Raw genomic sequence first — 19462 nt, 5'->3', positions numbered from 1 at the left:
TGCCAGTGGGCTGATGTTGGTGTAATAAGGGTGGTGGGGGGGCTCAGGTACATTACTTCTGTCAGAATTACAGCAGGTCTTTGTGACCTTCAGCAGACCTTGCCAAACACTCCCCTAACACTTACTGAGCAGTTTTTGCTCAAAGCACACAGCAGTATGCGCACACTCAGGCTGTAACCATCTCTGAGGGCGCTCCAATAGCTTGTTGGGTAAAAACAAAACATTAGATTCATGCTTTTTTTTTTTTTTTTTTTTTACCAAAAGCATGCAAATATTTGTGAATTCGATACAAGAGGATGTGAGATAGATGTTGATCAGAGAGTAGCATCCAGTGTCCAAAGTTGGAGATCATATCAGACCGGAGCCAATTGAAAACAATGTATTGTTTTCAGCTAATAGTCTGAAACAGGATGTAAACGAAAGCATGATGTGAGCTGCAAACATTTTCAGCATTCAGTCTTAGCATCAAGGTTTCTATTCAAGTCAGTGGTTCCTTCTGGATCAGATACACAAGGCTTTTTCGAAGCAGTTCAGCCTAACTCACATTGGTTCTACTGTGTGCTCTACTACTTCCCAGATCCAGCAAGTTGAGTCCTCTGCATCAGAGACGCAAGGTCCCCATTTTTTATGTTGGATGCCAGAGCTGTATCGCATCAATTGTGGTTTTATAGAAACCACATGAAAACAACCAGTGACTTTCAAAACGAAACAAACCAAGTCAAAACCAGATTAAATTTCACTGAACTTCAACAAGAAACTAATAAAACGAGCAGGGCCAGGCCAGGGGTCAGCGGGTTTGAGGTTATACAACCCAACATGAACCAGGAGAGGATCATCATTGAGGTGGAAGGTGTGGGAACTTCTAGGTCTCACAACAGCTGTCTGTCAGCCCAGCTATGTGCCGTAGTGAACTCACAGCCAGATTTGAGTGTATGAAGTTAACACCCAACATGGATCTTGTGTGAGTCTTTTGTGATGCGTGTTGTGACTTAAAGTAAATGAATTATAGAGGGAGGTAAAGAATGGCAACTTAGATTCAATTTGGACAACTCTTGTTAAAATAATTTAATACCTGGATGCTATTAGGTACGTCTCTGTTTTATGAGCTCTTGCCCTCCATACGTGAACCACCAAAGCTTGATGTTGGGAGAGCACAACTAAACTGCTCTTTCATGTATTTCATGCATGCATGCATCAGTAACAACATTTATGACCCTGATAAAATCAGAAACAGCATAAAAAGACAGAGGTGTGTTTCTAAAGAGGTTTGCAGGATAAAGCACTTTAAATAGAACGCCCTTCTTGGTGAATTCTCTTCTCCATGAATACAGAAAGTGCTTTTGCCTCCTTCCCCCTTGATAGAATAACTTGACTCTGCTCTCAATAGTTCTTAGTCTTAATCATCTGCCAATGGCAGCGAGGTGAAGTTCTCTTTCAGGGCTGGATCAATAGAGTCGCTTGTTTCAACATCTTTGACTTAACAAGGTTTAGAACAAGAAAACAAGCAGGGGAAAAAGCTGATGACGGTTTGTGAAACTCTGAACATCTCAGCCAAACACCTGAACATTGACACTTAGAAACTCAATATAACATGAGAAGAAATTAAAGTCTCAAATTCATCAGTCCAGACTTTATAAAGAGCTGCAGACAGAAGGGTCTGCAGTGAGAGGATAAACTTAAAGTGAGTAAGTGTATGTTAATGTATACACCACCAGTCAGTCAGAACATCATGAGCACTGACAGGTGAAGTAAAAAACACTGTAAATGCCACCTATCAGTGGGTGGGATGAGTTCAGCCACAGGTGGACATTTCTTCCTTAAAGTTGACGTGTTGAAGCAGGAAAAATGAACAAGTTTTTGAGCAACATTAATGAGTACCAGAACGGTTATTATAGCATTACCGAAAACTGCAATCCTTTGTGTGGTGTTCCTGGTCTGCAGTAACCTGACACGCCTTAGTTCCTTCCACAACAATAACGTTTAAAACCCCCCCACATTTGTGAAGATGAAAGAGCCACCGTTGATATCTTCGCCATGGTCACTCCTTTGAGTGGTTTTACAACATTTGGGTACTGGCTGGGGTTTTTCAGCCAGTACCCAAATGTTCTCTGCAATAACCAATGAGAATGCAAAAAATACAGAACATTGAGAAAAGGGGTGCCAATGTAGCCTAGTGGTCAAGGTTGTGCGCCTCATTAGGCAAACCCTCATGCGTGCTGCCTGGGTTGAAAATCAGGGTACCTATGTGCACATATTCATGTGTTTTATGGATTATCAATTTAAAAATGGGGGAAAACGGATCAAACTTTCCCTAATTGCATGGTCTTAAATAAAAGTCAAACACTACACAGATGAAATATGACGGAACTATTGTAAATAGTCTATCTGTAAATCACAGCTTAATGCAGAGATCTACAAATGTTCAGTTCATCAAGCCTCATCTTATTTTTCATAGCTAAAAAAGAACCTGAAGAAGTATTTCCAATCTGATGACCTGTTTCATCATTGGAATAAAAAGTGGAACAGCCCTTTAGTAATGCTTCGCTGCAGCTCTGATGGAAACATGAACACCTTTGGAGAGAACATATGGTTTAACCGTTGAGCGGGGAAAGAGCTCAGCCTTCTCCTGAGAGAGTTGTTGAATTAAAAAACATATTTCTAAATAATTTCCTTTGATGAATTCTTTAAACCCACAGCTGTGTTTCCCTCCTCTCTTTGGCCATTATTAATTCATTGACATTTTGCTCGGATGGAAATGATGAGGATGTTGCGGAGTGGGGATGTGATAGCCTCATACAGTGAGCAGACTGATGTTTGATAGTGAAAAATCCAGAATGTGGTTCCTCTTGCTGCTCTCTCTTCCCCTGTGTGGTGTTTCACCGGAGACATGTCTATCTTAGTGTAACCCCGTGCTGCGTTTAAAGGCCCTGTAGGTTGTTGCGTGTGTGTTTGTGCAGCGTGTTCACCACAGCACCAGGAAACAACAGCGTCCGTCTCAGATAGCGGGGAGACCTTTGGGTCCTGTTCACAGACTTATCTGCACTCAGAACAATCAATCTGAGAGAGCATTAAGAATGTTAATCCACAGTCCTCCCTCCAGCCAGGCTCAATCTTTTCATCCTTAAGTCCTATTGAACTGTAATTAAACTCTCAATGAGACTTCCCCATCTTTGGGCAGTAAGCATGCTCAGTACTCTGCTTTTCCTCCCCCCATTAACCAAAACCACCATCAGACGCATTAAAAATTCATCCCAGAAATGGAGATATTTATTATTCTCTTCCAGTATTTGGGGAAAATGTTGTATCACCACTCTTACTTGTCTATGTTTCCCCTTCACTGACAAAATAATTATAATTTGAAGCCTAACCGAGCTTTTTATCCTCCGCCTGGTTGGGTTTAATTATATTTCATTGAAATAATTAAAATAGCAAACTGTAATACTTGTCGCCTCCTTGTAAAATAACTAAAAATACAGTACTCCAACAAGAAGAGCTTCATCACATAATGAGTCTTTAGCAACACTTGCAGAGGATTAGTATAACCAGGGGAGCTGTGTTGATTTGTGAATTACTCCCTGACGTCAATGTGTAGTGAGGTGCATTTACACTGAAGTCTGTAATTTACCCGACTTTGACATTTCTGACTGAAACACTGAGGTACTGCTTCACGTTAAACAGTGCAGTGCCTGCTGGGAATTGAAAGGGACATGTTTTTTTTTTTTTCCAAAATACTATTTGATAGTAACTGACACCTTTTCTGTAAGTACATTTTTTATGAATGAAGCGATGTGCACTTCTTTTCACTAAATATATTGATAAATGAGAAAAATGCCAAAGTCAAAACTTATGGGGTAAGAATTTTTTTTTATTTTTATTATGGATATAAACCAAAAATCAGAGGTAAATGATTTGGTTTATAAAGTTTGTTTTGTCAGACATCTGCTTTAGAGAAGTAGAGAAAACAACACAACAGACTGTAAAATGATTCACTCCATGAGACATCTGTCCTGTTAACAGTGTGTTTCTGTGGCAGTTACTTAAACCAGCAGGGGGTGAGGTGCTGCTGGTACTGTCTCAATCTCCTGTATATATTTGTTGTCACAACATTCTCCATGTCTGAATCTCACAGCAATTTACCAGCATTGCCAGCAACTGCCAACATAATTTTCTTCTTTTCAAGCTAATTAAAGCAGTTAGTGCTCTGCATCTATTGCAACAACAAAGAAAGTGTTGTGCTCTTTTTAATACTATGAAATGAGGCAGCATGGTGGTGTAAACCTGATGCTCTTGACTTTGAACTCAAATAATGGCTATAAAAAGTGTGACTGGATTGCTGTTATTTTCTAACTTTGGCTATCATAATTAGGCATCATCCCTTTTAAAATAATTTCATAGGTTACTGTTTTTAAAGAGCATGTGATTTCTTTCACGTAATCAGCTTCATGGAGTTTAAAGGCCTGCAATTTTTTTTCTTTGCTGACTTAACTTTATCTAGCAGCGTCCTTCTTAACAGCTCAAAAACTGCCGCTTCAAGTGGAGGTCGTGTTGCTTGTTTGCAGCAGTAGTTGCCTTTTAGGGATAAGTAATGAATTATGGGGCTTAGGATTGACACATTTTCATGTACCTGTGCATCTTTTTATGCAACCTCAGAAGAATTCACACTCTGATTCTTCTATTTGCATCAGAAAACTTGAGTGATCCTGATTCTGGCACTAACCCCAACAAACATCTCATCTGCAGGTCATTCTTGCAGAGGAACGACAAAAGAATAGTGGCTTAGTGTTTCAAGGCTGCGGTTTTTGTTTATGCTTGAATAAATTCACAAACTCTCACACTCTCTGATAGTTTTCCTGTATCTGTAAAATTACATGGTGTGTTGTGCTTTCAGGACTCTCTCCTGGCACACTCAGGTCCCCTCGCTGTCTCCAGTGCAATTAATGATCCTGCATACGACATTAGCGCCACAATCATGAAAAATCGCAGCGCAGCAGAGTCCCACAACATATTGAGCTCAATTCATCAAGGGCGTCACGCTCATTGGCGATGTCAAACTTGGTCTCAGTGTTATTGAGTGGCTCTGTAATCAAGTAGCTGCCATAAGCTCAGAGGACTGATTATCTTTTTGAACACACAGCTCACTGAGAGACATGATCCACCAAGTGACTCATTTGATTTCAGATTTTCAGAGAATATTACTCAAAAATCATAGAAAAAAGTGTTTTTAGTTTGTTGTTATGTCAGCACTTTTGCATCTCTTATTTAAAGTTCATCTTCAACTCCTCTTGAACACAAAGTACTTTTTTGAGCTGCTGTCTTCTTTTTATCAGCAGAGACACTTTCCCTCCAACCTTGGCTCACATAGTTAGCGTGGTATGCTGTGAATTCACCATGAGGATTGTTTTTTTTTAAATCTCTTTATCATTGAAAAGCTGTGTCAAGGAGGCGTTTTTTAAGACTGCAGTCTGTAAATTTCAAAGATAGCATAAATAGTTTCACCATCCTGTCAGTTGCTGCAGAAGTGATTGCTCATAAAAAAGACGTACTTTTGAGTTGTTGTCATATGCTGTGTAGCGGGGATAGAGTTTGGAGTTTGACAGACAAAGAGCTTGGCGTGTAAGTGGCGTGAAGACAGGCGTCATCAATCAGCAGACAGCTCTTCTTGTTACTATAAATCACCGCTGTGCCAGAGGGCATCATCTGTCCCCATCGCAGTGAATCAGATAAAGTGTGCAGCGTTGTGACTTTTCACAGATGAGAAGAAAAACCAACATGTACCACTTGTTTTGTTTATTTGCGTCATCAACAATCATACACATTCGTTGGTCTCCCAGCACTGTAGCACGTAAACACAGGACATGAACACCAGTTTGCCCATCCATTGTCATCAGCAAACAAGCCTGTGGATGTTTATCAGACAGCAGAGGAAATATTCAGTAGCACAGGAACGAAAAAAGAAAAACCTGTAAAACAAGTTACATCAGTGCAATTCTGTAGCATATACAGTATACTCCTGCAGGTACTCATACTGTATGGTCACATTAAGAGGGAGTGCTCAGCAGTTCAGAGTGTACAGGGTTTCAACAAAGAGAAGAGAAACAGCTTCAAACACTGGATCAATCATTGATCTCGGCTGTAAACAATAACCAAGGCGCCAGAACAATTAGCGTTTCACAACGGATGAAAACGAGCAGTCCTGCCCACGCTGCGAGTGCTGCAATGCAGACAGACCCGGACTGGAAAGCAAAGAGCTCTGTCAGGATAGCTAACATCGCTGTAAACATGGATTTAAATGAAACCTCACTGAGTGCAGAGCAACATGCTACAGAGGATAACGTGTCTCTTTAAATCTAGTGCTCCCTAAACTATCAGACCGCTTCAGTCCTCTCTAAGTGCTCAGTTACTAGAGTCAAAGAATCAGAAAACTGCATTTTTAATTCAAACCATTCAGGTTCAAATGCCTAAAGGTGGATACTGAGTATCAGACACTGTTATGTTCACACCAGACGTAAATGAAGTCTTTCTCATAAAGAGATGACAGGAAATATCAATATCAAAATGGGATTAGATGCAGGATCTTAAATGAACTGAATCAACAGCCTGAATAGTAATATTGAATTTGGAATGCTCAGGAAATCGGATGTATTTGCTTTATAACTGTATTTCAACCAATTAAAACATTAAACTGCCCTTATACCTAAATAATAAAAAAATGCATATTAGTTTCATTTGCACAATTCAAAAACTTTCATGATCTGTGGCTATACTCCTCAACAGAGCATGACCAATGTAAGTAAAAGTTCTGTGTATCTGTGGTCGATTACTCGCCCACAGGAACAAGAAGTGTGTCCTGCTGAACTGAAACTAAATAGAAAAACTGAATCGAAGTTGTGCGAACTGAAATTGAATATTGTTTTTTTTTCAGTAATAAAGAATTGAAATTTTCAAATCATACCAGTCAAACACAATTTAAATACAGTTATTCAAATTGAGCATTCTAAATTTAATATAACTAATCAAGTTTGTTTTCTGAGGACACATCTCTCAGCTGAAAAGAGTCACACAGCTCAAATTTTGTAAATTGAGAGTTAAAGGTTAAAATCACATTAATTTGTGACTGTGTACATTTTAGGACATCTTCAGGTCTCAGAGTGAGGGGTAAGACCTGGCATTTGGAATCTTATAAACCTCTGTAATGTGTTACGCCAAGAATACACATGGTCCATGTCTAATTTGTTAAAGGCAATACAAGTTACATAATAATTAAAATGAAAAGTTAGTTTAACATTTATGCATCTGGAAAACCAATTTACTTGTGACTGTTATCTTGAAGAGTTACTGTTCATTGATCTGCAGCCGTTCAGTCTGAAGTCAGACACATGGCAAAGGGATCCAGAGGGATCCAGAGGGATTCTGGAGATTCTGGAGATTTAATCCTTTTTTATCTGAGGTCTGACACCCTACTATGAAGAAGTCCTAAAATGATGACTGTAGATCTGTAAAGTACAGTTTGCTTCCTTTGCTTGTTTGAGAGTGGGGCAATCTTAGATCCTTTGTGCCACGATGACCAGTAAGCATGAAGTCCTCGTGATGTGTAATGAGTTGGACGGACTGGCAAGAGTCTTGTTGACCAGAAAAATATAAGAAATAGTAAACAGATTAATAAAAATAAATAAAAATCATAGAAAAAATAATTATGCCTTGGTTTAGCTACTTGAGACAAACCCTTCATCTGTAATCTTTCCAAAGAAGCAGAACTACACACTAGCTGGCTGTTAGCATCTTTGACCTTAAACCTGTGGGTACTAAAGCAAATCGATATGGAGCGAGTGAGACATTAACATTTCCTGCACTCAAATGTACATGAATAAAGCAAGCAAAAAATTGAATTCATGTCTGGTGTGAACACAAGAAGAAGAAATGCTTCCTAACGTACAGCTAGTAAACAAACTACAGCAGATAGTGTGTGAAAACTTCTCCAGAGACTCTACGAGTGACTCTGCATCGCTGCAGAGGGGACAGGATTATTTTGGTGTCTCTTCTTAACCCTTCTCTGCACTTTAAATTGAAGTCTGCTGATCATCTATGCTGAGGAGAACCGAAACTCTTTAAGTTTTCTTGCTGATATTTTTGTTGCAGTTAGGAACCAGTGAAATGCTTTAATGGCCCAGGCTGAGTTGTGACATGAAATGCTTGTTGTTTAATACAGACTGTGAAGTATTGCTGCTATATATGTGCATTCTATGCAAGCATAGAAATAATAAACATACTGTAGCGTATTCATTATATAAGATTTTTGTGGCCAGCTTTAGCCACATCTGTGGAATCATATACATTTCAGGATTTACATATGTCCATATTTACATGCACACACTGTGCAAGATTCTTTTCTTTATCTTTTAGGACTCACAATCCAACATATTCTGAACGCAGTCCTACTCAAGTCAACCAATTCTCAAATCAAAACCACAAAAGACCTCCTCTCAGGTCTGACATCAGATTCTTTTACAGTGACAAAAATAAATTAAAGAAAGTGACACTATGCACAAAGTGATTCTACTCTCCGTAAGTGCACTGATAAGAGTCTGTTGCTTTCACAGAGGATGTCAAGCATAGAAGATAAGCTCAGGAATCTGTCCCCCCTGCACCCCTGTGCCGTTAGTGCTGTCAGAGGAGCACTGGAACTGAAAGGTCACTTTCCCACACTGCACCTCTGTCATCCCCTCCTGTCCAAAGTAGCTCAGCTCGTTCCCGTCCAGCACCACGCTGGCTGTGTAGAAGGTATCGGGCTCGATCTGCACCGGGTACTCAAACCAAACTGGAAAGGTGTTGCTGGAGCCGTCAGAGAAGTATTTGCTGAGGTTTTGACCCAGAAGGACTCCCTGACGTTTGAGCTCTATCTTTGCACTGTACTCTGCTGAGCCGCAGCTCGAGCCATACAGTCCAAACCCAGCGATGAAAACTCTTTTATCCACTGCGAACTGTATACTGTCACAGCGGCCCCGGTAACGCCACTGATTGCTCCGGTAGGCACACGACTGGAATCTGTGGCAGCGCTGCGGTGTCAGACCCTTCCTGGGCTGGCTGGCAAACTGCAGATCGGGCTTCTTGGCGGCTGTGTACCACAGGAAGATGTCATTGGTCTCAGTAAGCGTCAACACGCCCGACTGTGCCGCTCCATTGGCAAAGTCATCCAGAGCCATCGTTGGGATACGAATCAAGTACATGGCCTGGCCCAAAACCTTGCGCTTGTTATCAGTGGATGAGGTGAGCTCCTGTCTCTGGCACTCAGCCTCGGCCCAGCTCAGCGCCGCCTCAAACACCACTATCTCTTTAGCATTGAGAGTCTCCCGCTGCAGGATACTCTCCAGGGTCTGAGAGTCGATGTCGCAGAATCCCTCGGAGCGTAACGCCAGCTCGGCCTGGGCATCAATCACCTCCCAGCAGCGCTGCGTCAGCTCTGGCTCCTCGAACAGACAGCTCTGGGAGAGTAGCACGCAGGCGTTTTTGGCACTCAGGCTCGTCTCCAGGAAGTTGACGCAGGCACGTGCCAGGTGAGGGACAATGTACTTCTTGGCAGCATAAAGAGTGGCTAGGACTGTGTCAGCACTCAGGTCAATCTCATCACAGTAAATGTACCTGTGCACAAAGAGAAGATGATTATACTTCAAACAAACACAGCAGTTTGAGATATCTGCTTTTAGTCCTGATTACACTTTAATCAGGTTGGAATAAAGCTCTAAAAGAGTGAAATCAAACTAAATGATATTCCTCCTGCGACCGTCAGCTGTAGCTGGTCCAGATCATAAAACAGAAATAAAGATGATGGAGGATCATAGAAGAGGAGGTAAATAACAGTATCAAGTTATTCTGCAGGAATGGCACAAAAACAAAACTACATAAATGAAATGAAAACAGACAGAAATGGATTTTATTTCTGAGACTGAGAGCATCACTTTATTTCTCATTTATCTGGCGGGGTTTACGATGAGCAGATCCAACAGATTCACTTTGCCATTTTAAGATGAAATGATTTCGGGTCTTACTTCAGCATTGCCAGAAATGCTGCAGGTTCCACATCTGGGATATGGATTTCATCCTTGTTCTCAGCCAGCTCGCCATAAAACATGGCGTGGAACACCGAGCTGCCAACCGCCAGAACATACTGCAGGGAGAGGGAAGATGGAGAGGTTTGAGCGTGAAATGAGGAAAGAAAACACACCATAGTTTATCCATGACTCCAGTGGAAACAGCACAGCAAAAGGGGGAAAACATGATGTGAGGGTGCTGAGTGTAATTTGTTCACATGTAGCTCTTATGAACCTGTGTAGCTGCTCACATAACGAGCTGTGCTGCCCCTGAGGACAGGGAAGCAGATTTCTAACGAACGAGGTCTAATCTGACTAAAAAAAACACAACACTATAAAAAAAGAAACTCTGAATAACACAGTGATCAGCGTGCAGCATAAGTTTAATTTGCAGAAATTAATGACTTTCTGAACTCATGATGAAATCTGAAGCAACACAATGCTGCTTTTTATTCAGTAATTATCGCACAGTGCAATACAAGGGAGCCTCTAATTATGCTTTGTTCATGTTTAGTTCAGTGTGTGCATGTCTGTGATATGTGTGTGTTAGCAGAGTATGTAGGTGTGTGTGTGGGTGGGATGAAATTTCCTGAAAAAGACAGATGTTCTCCAAAGTGAGCTGAGATGTTTTAAATAAAGTGTGCAAGGATTCGGACAACAACGCTGCTGCTGTTGTTGTTGAATATGTCTCACACAGAGAGGTCATGTGTCAGACAGCCACTGTCAGCAGGAGTCAAAGATGAGGCTATAAAATGTACATATTAGAATAAAATTACTATCACCTTTACACTCTTTGTATTTTACGGATGTTCACATTAATAACCGACCTCCGCCGCTTGCCTCGTCCTTCATCGTGCACGGATATAACTTTGTGGATCAAATCAAAACGCATATCTGACTTCCTGCCAAATGGTCACAATAAAGACTGCAGCCCTGAACGTCGTCATTATTTTCGTCGGCATAATGTCTCAGCATAAAGTGCAGCCGAGTCATTCTGGATGTCCTCCCATTACTGCTTTCTATAAATGCATAAAGAGCGCTGCAGTGACCAATCAGAGATGAAACATGGTGCTCCCACGGAGAGGACAAACTAGACGACCCATTTGACAGTTTACACATGGAGCAGGATTTCAACTGCCTGGTTTAATGTGAAGGTTTTCTCTTTTTGTCATTAAAAATAATGGTGAAAAAATGTAAAGTAGCACTGATATGAAATACTGAAGAGGCACAGGCTTTTAAGTTTTGAAAATGTTATACATTTCACTTTCTGAAAGAAGTTTTGTGTCCTCTTGGATTCCTCTGTGGCTGATAAAACATTCCTACTCGGGTCCCCATTTGGTGGAAAACCCATTAAATTTGCTCTTGTAGCCGCCCTTCTAGTGGATGCAACAAAAAAAAGAGCCCTAGATGCCCTCCCAGTGAACTGCGTGTTAAAAAAGTGTCCTTGGAAAGTCAGAAAACATTCAAAACTAAGCTGAATGACACAGCTGATCTCAGAGTCTGCAGGTAAACAGTGTCAGGTTGGTGAGCAGAGTGTGGCTAACACTAGCAGAGCTAGCACCAACAGCCTTTGGTCTTTCTGACGGGTAAACGTCCACACGTCTGTGCTGGTTACACATTGATCCAGTAAAATTAACTATCTTCTTTTGACTTTTCCCTTTTAAGAGTAATCTCAGCATTATTCTTGATTTGTGTTCTACACATTGGTTTAGCTCAAGTTTTAGCATGCTTTTCCTGACTCAACCCTCCCCATTTTTTCAGGCTTGAGGCCAGCACGAATGAGAAAACTGGTTTGTGACCCCATTAGTGTCTGAGCAGGAACAAAAGCAGCATCAATTTGGGGTTTAAGGTGTTGCTCAAAGACACTTTGTCATGTGATCAAACCTCTGACCCTCCAGTTGAGAGATGACCTGCTCTACCACTGAGTCACTGCTGCTCTCTAGTCAAATTAACCATGAATAGCTTGTATACGACTTCATTCTTTTCTTTAGATCAAAACACTAACAAACTGCCCCACTTTCTATCGTCTGTGCTTGTTTACATCCAGGTAGTAGATCAGAACAGCTTTATGGAAATACAGAAATGACTGTAAAAGATAACAGTAGTTTCGTCTTTTAGTATCTCAGAGAACATGTTAAGTAGCTTTTATTTTCCGACTTTTAACATTTTCTTTTTTTGTGCTATTTTTAACGTCTTGTTTTTGCAATCTGCTATGAAATGATTGGAGGAAGGCAGGAGGGTTTTAGCGCCCACTGGAGGAAACAGGTTGTCAAAAAGGCTGAAGGGGTTCTGGGTAAACCTTGCTAGCTGAAGAATTTTCTTGAAAGCCTGCAGGGTGGCGCTATCTCACTCTTCTAAAGACAACTAAAAGATATGGCAGATTGTTTTGCCTCTTCTGACCTCAGACTGCCATAAGCTAAAAGCAGTTAGCGACATTTTGTTATGTAATTGTATTTGGAAGGTGTCTTTTTTTATAAATAATTTTTGTAGCAGAGGTGACGGTGTTATTTAACTGTGAAAAATCTTTTGAAAAGGCAAAAAGGCAAAACTGTATTTAAAAGTTTAACTTCACTGACAAGTTGACAAATACATAACTTAATTAATATAACACAAAGTGAGCAAAGAACATGAACAAATAACACATCTTTACGCCAACCTTCTCTATATAACATAATGCAACCAACCGACGACCAACCCCAACTGGAATTTCTTGTTAGCATCAAGGCTAACAACTGTGTAAGAGCCAGTAAGCTAGCTTATGACAATGTAAACAATGGATTTCCTTTCACACGTTTGAATGCTAATACTTGTTTTGTTATAAACTCAGTGGGCTCTCATTTCGTAGACCAGGCGCAGGCACAGGCGCAGGCGCACCTGCCCTGCGCCAGCCTTCGCCGTGCGCACAGGGCGTGCCCTGGCGCGCCGTCACACCCATCACTGCGCAGACGGTCTACCAAATTGTCAAATTGGCAGCGCACAGCGGTGCGCCACACGAAATTAGCACTGCGCAGGCTGCGCCAGGCTTGCGCCCCCTGCGCTGCGCCACGAAATTAGAGCCCATTGTGTTGAAGCCAATATTTACAATTTGACATGAAAAACAGAACTCCTAAAGGTCAGGTGTCTTACTCCAGATAAGTCTAAGTGGTTGAGCTCTGATCCCAATTCCGTAAATTTCCATATCACAATTCAAGAGTCAGCGCCCTCTGGTGGCAAGAAGTAATGAGTGTGACTACCAAAAATTTACCCCGTTCTCCCCTCTTAATTCCTGCAATTGCAATTATAATTTGGATTAGTAAAGTAAGTTGTAGCTACAGCCCCATCTAGTGGAGGGAGGCTGCATTACGGCTTAAACACAACACGTGAACAATACTTTGATTCTACAGTCATAAAAATATGAATGAGTTGTTAAACCAGCAATAAGCTTGTAACTCGTGGGTCATGGCATTTTGATAACATGCACATCCCCACCATCACAAAATTTTCTGACGTGCCATGTGAATTGCTTTCAAGTTCAATCATTTTAGTTAGTTAGTTTAGTTAGTTTTTAGTTAGTTGTTAAAACTGCATCAGGAGTGTTGGTATTGTTACAAAATTAACAGTTTTGTTTTGTGCGTCTGGCTTTCTCGATGGGATAAGTGGTGTCTGAAAGCTAACCAGGGCTGTACTCTTTGTTTTACTGCATATGTTTTTGATTAACAACTATGTTTCTGAAAAAAAAGTCATGATGTTACATGTCTTTTGCTGTTTTTTCATCATTTGAGGTTTATTTATGATATTTAATCTTTTATATCAAAGGTCAAACCAGGGACAAGAGTCAAACATCAGCGAAGGTTTTGAACTCGCTCTTTGCAGCCCTTGAGATTCATTCTCTGTATTTCTGTCAGACTGCATCGTCTCCATGAAGTGAAATGAGCCCAAACATCCAGGCAGAGCAGACATAATGTGCTTTTAGAGAGGGTGAGGCAGCTTTGAACCTTAGTCAATCATTTATGGGAACATCTTGAAAAACATGAGGTCACAGAGTGGATTAAACAAAGAAAGCCGGGTCGGCCTGCAGGTCACATCTGACACAAACAGCATAAAAATAAGTCTGATTATTATAAGAATCCATCTTTTTGAAGCAGATTCAGGTTTCAAATATTTAAAAAAAGCTCATCAAGGGAAGGAGCTCCAAAGTGTTTTTAAGATGTGGGGCTGAATACACCTCTCTCCGTGTCTTATCCTGAGCGCGTCCTCCTGGATGTGTTTGATTAAAAGTTGAGTGATTGCAGAGCTGCCTCTGAAAATCTGAGCCACAGCAGAAACAAAGACGATCTTTTCATTGAGATGACTGCTGAGGAGGATATCCCGTCCTCCTTCTTTCTTTCTTTCTGTCTCCCTGCCTCCATCCTTCAGCCTCATTTACATAAATAATTGAGGACTGTCTCGAGAAGACACATGGTGCGGAAGTGAGAGCAGAGCACAAAGGATTTCACTCCCACTACAGCTGCCGATGAAGAATATTATTCCTACGCTGATATGATATGAACAACACAGGGCCGGGCTGGCTGATAGCTTGTTTGTTAATTTCCTCTCTTGCTGTTTTTTTTTAGTGGATGATGAAAGTCTTACTCTGTGTCCTGGCAGCCGCTGGGTCCTTCCAGGCTGACCCACCACAAAGTGAACATCTGCCATCAGCTCATTGTTGAACATCACAGAGTTTCTGAAAGATAAGACGACAGAGAACAGGAGGAAATAAGTTGCATTTATTTTGGTTGAGAGGAAAATGTTGTAGAGATAATGCAGCAAGATTACAGTCATGAAAGACATAATCTCATTTCTGTGTAAAAATGTGAGCACGAGCCACTCTATGTACTAATTTCAACAGATATTTGTCTCCCCTGCGGCTATTAAACTCAAAAGTAGAGTTTTAAGTTTGCATAAAGCATGCATATTTGACAAAACACGAGTGGAGACATCATTCATGATGGAGGTCATCTTCTTTTGACATTTGGCCAAGCAAACTCTCCCCCACACATTTTCAGATAAACAGGAGATTAGAGATGTCAAAAAAAGAAAAATGCATGTCAAAAGGCATGTTATGGAGGTACTTGTGCAGCATCATGTATTACCTTGTTTCTGTGCATTAAAATAAGTAAAAGGTCACTTCACTGACTTAATTGGTATTCATCTTTTCTGCAGCCCATGAAGTCAAAATTAGAGTACTGGTTTTGCATAAAGCATGCTTGTTTTGGATCAAGACCAAGTTGATCCATCTTTTATTTTCAGCATGATAGCAGCAAAACAACAAAAAGTTACAAAAACACACAAAAAAGGTTGGAGATACTAAATAAGTGAAGCACAAAATGCAAGTCTTAGAAATACCTGAGCCAGATTGCAGTCATAATAATCTATATGATCTTGTTTCTGTATATAAAAGTCACTTTATTTACTAAATTACAAAGATATGCATCTTATCTGTAGCCCTTAAAGTAAAAGGTACAGTGTTGAGTTTTGCATGTCTGAGTGTATTTTTTGATCAAGAAGTGGAGAAAGCTTTAAGTTTGTCATATTCTTAAGACACTTGGCTAAAATCCTAAAATGCTGAAAAATACCAAGTAACAGACATAAAAGAAAATTGGAGATACCAAATAAGTAAAATGTGGAAAAAAAAAAGTTTCTGTGAGATAAGACTTCAGATAAACAGGAAGGAACATGCATTAGCATGCATTTGGGTGGTTGGAGACAAGATGAGAAAGCATGTTCAAGATATCTGCTGCAGGGTTACAGTCATATGTATGTACATATGAACATGTATGTATAAAAACAATCTTATTTCTGTGCATAAATATGAGACAGATGCCACTTTATTTAGTAAAACCCACAAATACTTGTGTTTTCTGCAGCTTTTAATGGGGAAAGCAGAGCACTGACTTGCATATAGCAAGTTTGTTGTATTAAAAAAAGTGTTGACACCATTTATTTTAGCAGTAACGCAAAGTTGCAGAGAAAAAGAAGATTAGACAAGACAAATGGCTAAAATGCAAGTCAAAAAAGATGTTTTGAAAGATCAGACAGGTGAATGAATAGGATGTGTTTTGGTGGCCAGGGATGAGAGAAAAAGCACGTTTTAGATATAATGCTGCAAGATGTTAGATGTCAGTTGTGATAATACACAAAATCTAATTTTTATACTTTGAAAAGAAGCAAAAAGTAACTTGATTTGGTAAGTCATACCAGTATTCTTCAGTTATAAAGGAGAAAACAGAGTATTGGATTTGCATAACGCCTTTTTTTTTTTTTAACAGGAATAAGGTGAGAGACTTGGCCAAGACATTAACAGCAAAACAAAAAGACAAAAAGAAGATGCAATATAACTGAAATGCAAGCCAAAATAGAGTTTCCAGAAGATAGGATAACAGGAAACAGGAGGGCATAAGTAGCGTGTATTTTTGGAGAAGGAGAATGAAAGGAGAAAAGTGTGTTTTGGAGATTCTGGTTTAAGATTACAGTCATGATAGTGCACATAATCTGATTATTAAGAACATAAAGTCACTTTCTTGAGAGAATCCGACAGATATTGATTTCTTCTGCAGCTCTTAAAGATAAAAACAGAGTATTGAGTTTGGATAAATCATGCTTATTTAATCAGGCACCCTTCTATTTTAACACATAATCTTTTTTAGACACAAGGTCCTCTGCTGAGGAAAGACGCAGAAGATGTTAGAGACACAAAGTTAGAGACAAACAGAAGGTTGTAGAAGCCAAATAAGCTGAACACAAGCCAGAAATATAGCGTCAAGTTCTTCATAACACACTTTAAGAGATCAAAATCACTCAAAGTCTCATAATGTTCAACCTGAGCTCTATCCACATAAATAAATTCACATTAAACAATGAGCTGAATGGAAAATCCCCACTGTGAGAGAATGGGACCAACAATAAAGCTGTGTTCATATATTATTGAGCAGTGGAACATGTCACCGGGTGGGTAAACAACCCTGTGATGTTCTGGAGAGACAACAAAGCCAGGTCGGAAATCGCCCGTTTAGCCATGGACAGCTGGGGTCTTTTGCTGATAGGCCAAGGTAAATATTTAGCTTTTAGCACTGAGCAGCCTCTGCGTGTTGTGCAAATCAAATGCACCCGCTGCCTGTTCGCCCTCTTGTTATGTCAGAGCGGCAGAGTCTGCAGGAGCAGGAGAGGCTGTAAACACAGATACCCCCAGCAGGGCAGGGGCAGGGCAAGGGGAACACCCACTGGTGCTCACTCCCACCCACGCACAAATACACTGCAAAGATGAACAAATGAAAGGTTTCTTCTTTTTTCATATTTTTAGGCTCTGATGGTATGCTTTGAAAACTTTGTGAAATTTTGAATGAATCCCTCTTCAGACTCATGCTTCCTGTCTCAGCTGAAGCCTTACCTCTCTCTTATTGTGGAGTAGAGTCCCTGCCAGTTGCAGTTCTGTATGGTGTTGTTGTTGTTGAGGTTCTGCTGCTGGTACTGTTGCACCGTGGTGGTGGACACCGGCTTTTTGGTGGGAAAAATATCTGCTGCCATCTTCTTCTTTTTCTTGCTCCTCAGAGTGATAATCTCATAACAGACGGGGGGCAGCTTGGAGCTCCCGCTGGCATTCCCTTTCTTGGAGCTCTTACTTGACTTGCTTTTCACTGACTCGGGAAGCATTAAAAAGAAAGTCAGACATTTCATGTTCCTTCCCTTGGCATCGACCATGAGTGTGTTCAACTGCCGAGCAGTGGGAGTACATGCAGAGAAGACATTCACCAGGAGCAGGCGGATGGAGGGGGGACTTGGAGAGAGGAGAGCGGGGACTTAGAGTTCCTGGTTTCACCTTGCAGGAACTGACAGTCTGGTTTGCTCCTGTTCACTTCAGGCGGGCTCACACTGGAGATCCAAAGGCACTTTTCCTGTGAGAAGTTTGATCTGTGGATGCACAGGCTCTAAGAGTTTCCATTTTTGCTCATCCAGTGTGGTAAGATCAGCCCCTCACTCTGCTTCTCCTCACTCCTCTTCCTCTCTCACACAGAGCTGAGCGTTGGCCTGACAGCCCCAGATTTAGTACAGCTGCAGTGGTCCTCACACAGGCAGCGATGCTTCCTTAATTCCTTTCATTTCCCACTCTTTCTCCTGCTCATCCTCTCCTCCCAGTCTCCCTCCAGCTGTAGATCAGTGCCTCTCTCTTCCCCTCACTTCTCCTCCTCTGAGTCCTCTGCAGGATGCTGGAGCCGTGGATGCTGCGCGGCTCTCCTCAGCCTCCCGTTCTGCTGACTACAGAGGTTGAATGAGAGAGCGCAGAGGAGATACAGAGCCCCCCCTCCGCCCCTCACAGCACTGTGTACGGCTCTCTCCGAGGCTCAGCCAATGGCAGCACACAGCATTCATGATTGGCTAATGCAGCTGAGTGCAGCACATACTTGAATATGCAATAGTCAACGACTCAATTAAAGTGACAGCCGTGGCCCAGAAGAATGATATATTCCCATGAAGCTTTGCTTCACCTAGAGCCTCTGCTTCAGTTTGCATCACAGTAAACAAAGACTCTGTGGTATCATTCAAAAGGGCAAATTTACATGCTCCTTCTTAGGGCAAGATTTGTTTAATGCATAATGCAATTCCTCTTTTATAATGATCCTTTTATATATGTATAAAAACAGATTCATTTGCAATTCATCGATTTTTGCTTTTTCATTGCTCTTTTGACCTCCATGTGAACACGTGTGATAAAAATTTGATGCATGTATCCTTAGATATTTTAAATTTGAAGGAAAATGATGTTGATTTTGTGTATGTGTATCTGAATGTGCAAACTCACTGTGAAATGGCCAAACCTTTTCTCAGAGTCTCCCTTGTGCCTGTGCAGAAGCTTTCTTGTTAAGTCATCCCTCCAGAAGAGTACATAGAGCTATAAATGTAACACACTCTTTGCACTATGTATAATGCATTCAGCTCCTTTGCTCCTCTTGTCCTGTTGGGCCTGGGCATCCTCAGTCTTCTATTTAAAAGTCCAAGATGATAGGGCTTTTTGTTGATGGAGCTTAAAAGTTTAAAGAGGTGGAACTCGATTTAAGGTCCATTTTAAGAAATTTTGGGTTTTGTTGAATTTGGCGCCTCCTTTGAACAATGTATTATCTATCACCTCTAAGCCAGTCTTGTACAATACTTGTGTACTAAGAAGTTTAATTAAAACTGTACTCAGCAGTCAGAGTAGAGTGGGAATATGTAGAAGAAGGAAAAGAAGGGTTCAAGTAAGGAAAAAAGGAAGTGTAAGGGTCTAGGTAAGGAGGGAATGATAGAGGCTGAAGAAGGGAAGGAGAAAGGTTGAAAAGGGGTTAAGGTAAGGGAGGTAGGATAAGTAGGAATGAGGTAAAGAGGGA

General features: G+C 40.9%; 1 protein-coding gene across 1 annotated transcript; it reads right to left on the bottom strand.

The window, feature by feature from the left end:
• Positions 1 to 5779: 5779 nt before the first annotated feature.
• On the bottom strand, positions 5780 to 18390 carry btbd3b (BTB (POZ) domain containing 3b). Its single transcript, XM_074676193.1, has 4 exons — positions 17491 to 18390; positions 14697 to 14787; positions 10044 to 10162; positions 5780 to 9636 (listed from the first exon to the last, which is right to left on the bottom strand). Exons 1-4 carry the CDS (start codon positions 17799 to 17801, stop codon positions 8604 to 8606), a joined length of 1554 nt encoding a protein of 517 aa, XP_074532294.1. The 5' UTR covers positions 17802 to 18390; the 3' UTR covers positions 5780 to 8603.
• Between the last annotated feature and the right edge of the window lie 1072 nt (positions 18391 to 19462).

This window comes from Halichoeres trimaculatus, unplaced genomic scaffold, assembly GCF_033239565.1.
Source record: "Halichoeres trimaculatus isolate MK-OKI-2021-1 unplaced genomic scaffold, fHalTri1.1 fHalTri1_scaffold_8, whole genome shotgun sequence".
NCBI classification, from domain to species: domain Eukaryota; kingdom Metazoa; phylum Chordata; class Actinopteri; order Labriformes; family Labridae; genus Halichoeres; species Halichoeres trimaculatus.
Note: the sequence above shows the minus strand (reverse complement) of the source record. Positions and strands in the feature narration are given on the sequence as shown.

Excerpts from the sequence above, each read along its gene's own strand:
- btbd3b (XM_074676193.1), bottom strand. The coding sequence starts at position 17,801 with ATGGTCGATGCCAAGGGAAGGAACATGAAATGTCTGACTTTCTTTTTA. Across the intron at positions 14,788-17,490 it reads TACTCCACAATAAGAGAGAG|AAACTCTGTGATGTTCAACA; the intron begins GTAAGGCTTCAG and ends CTTATCTTTCAG. Across the intron at positions 10,163-14,696 it reads AGCGGCTGCCAGGACACAGA|TATGTTCTGGCGGTTGGCAG; the intron begins GTAAGACTTTCA and ends CTCTCCCTGCAG.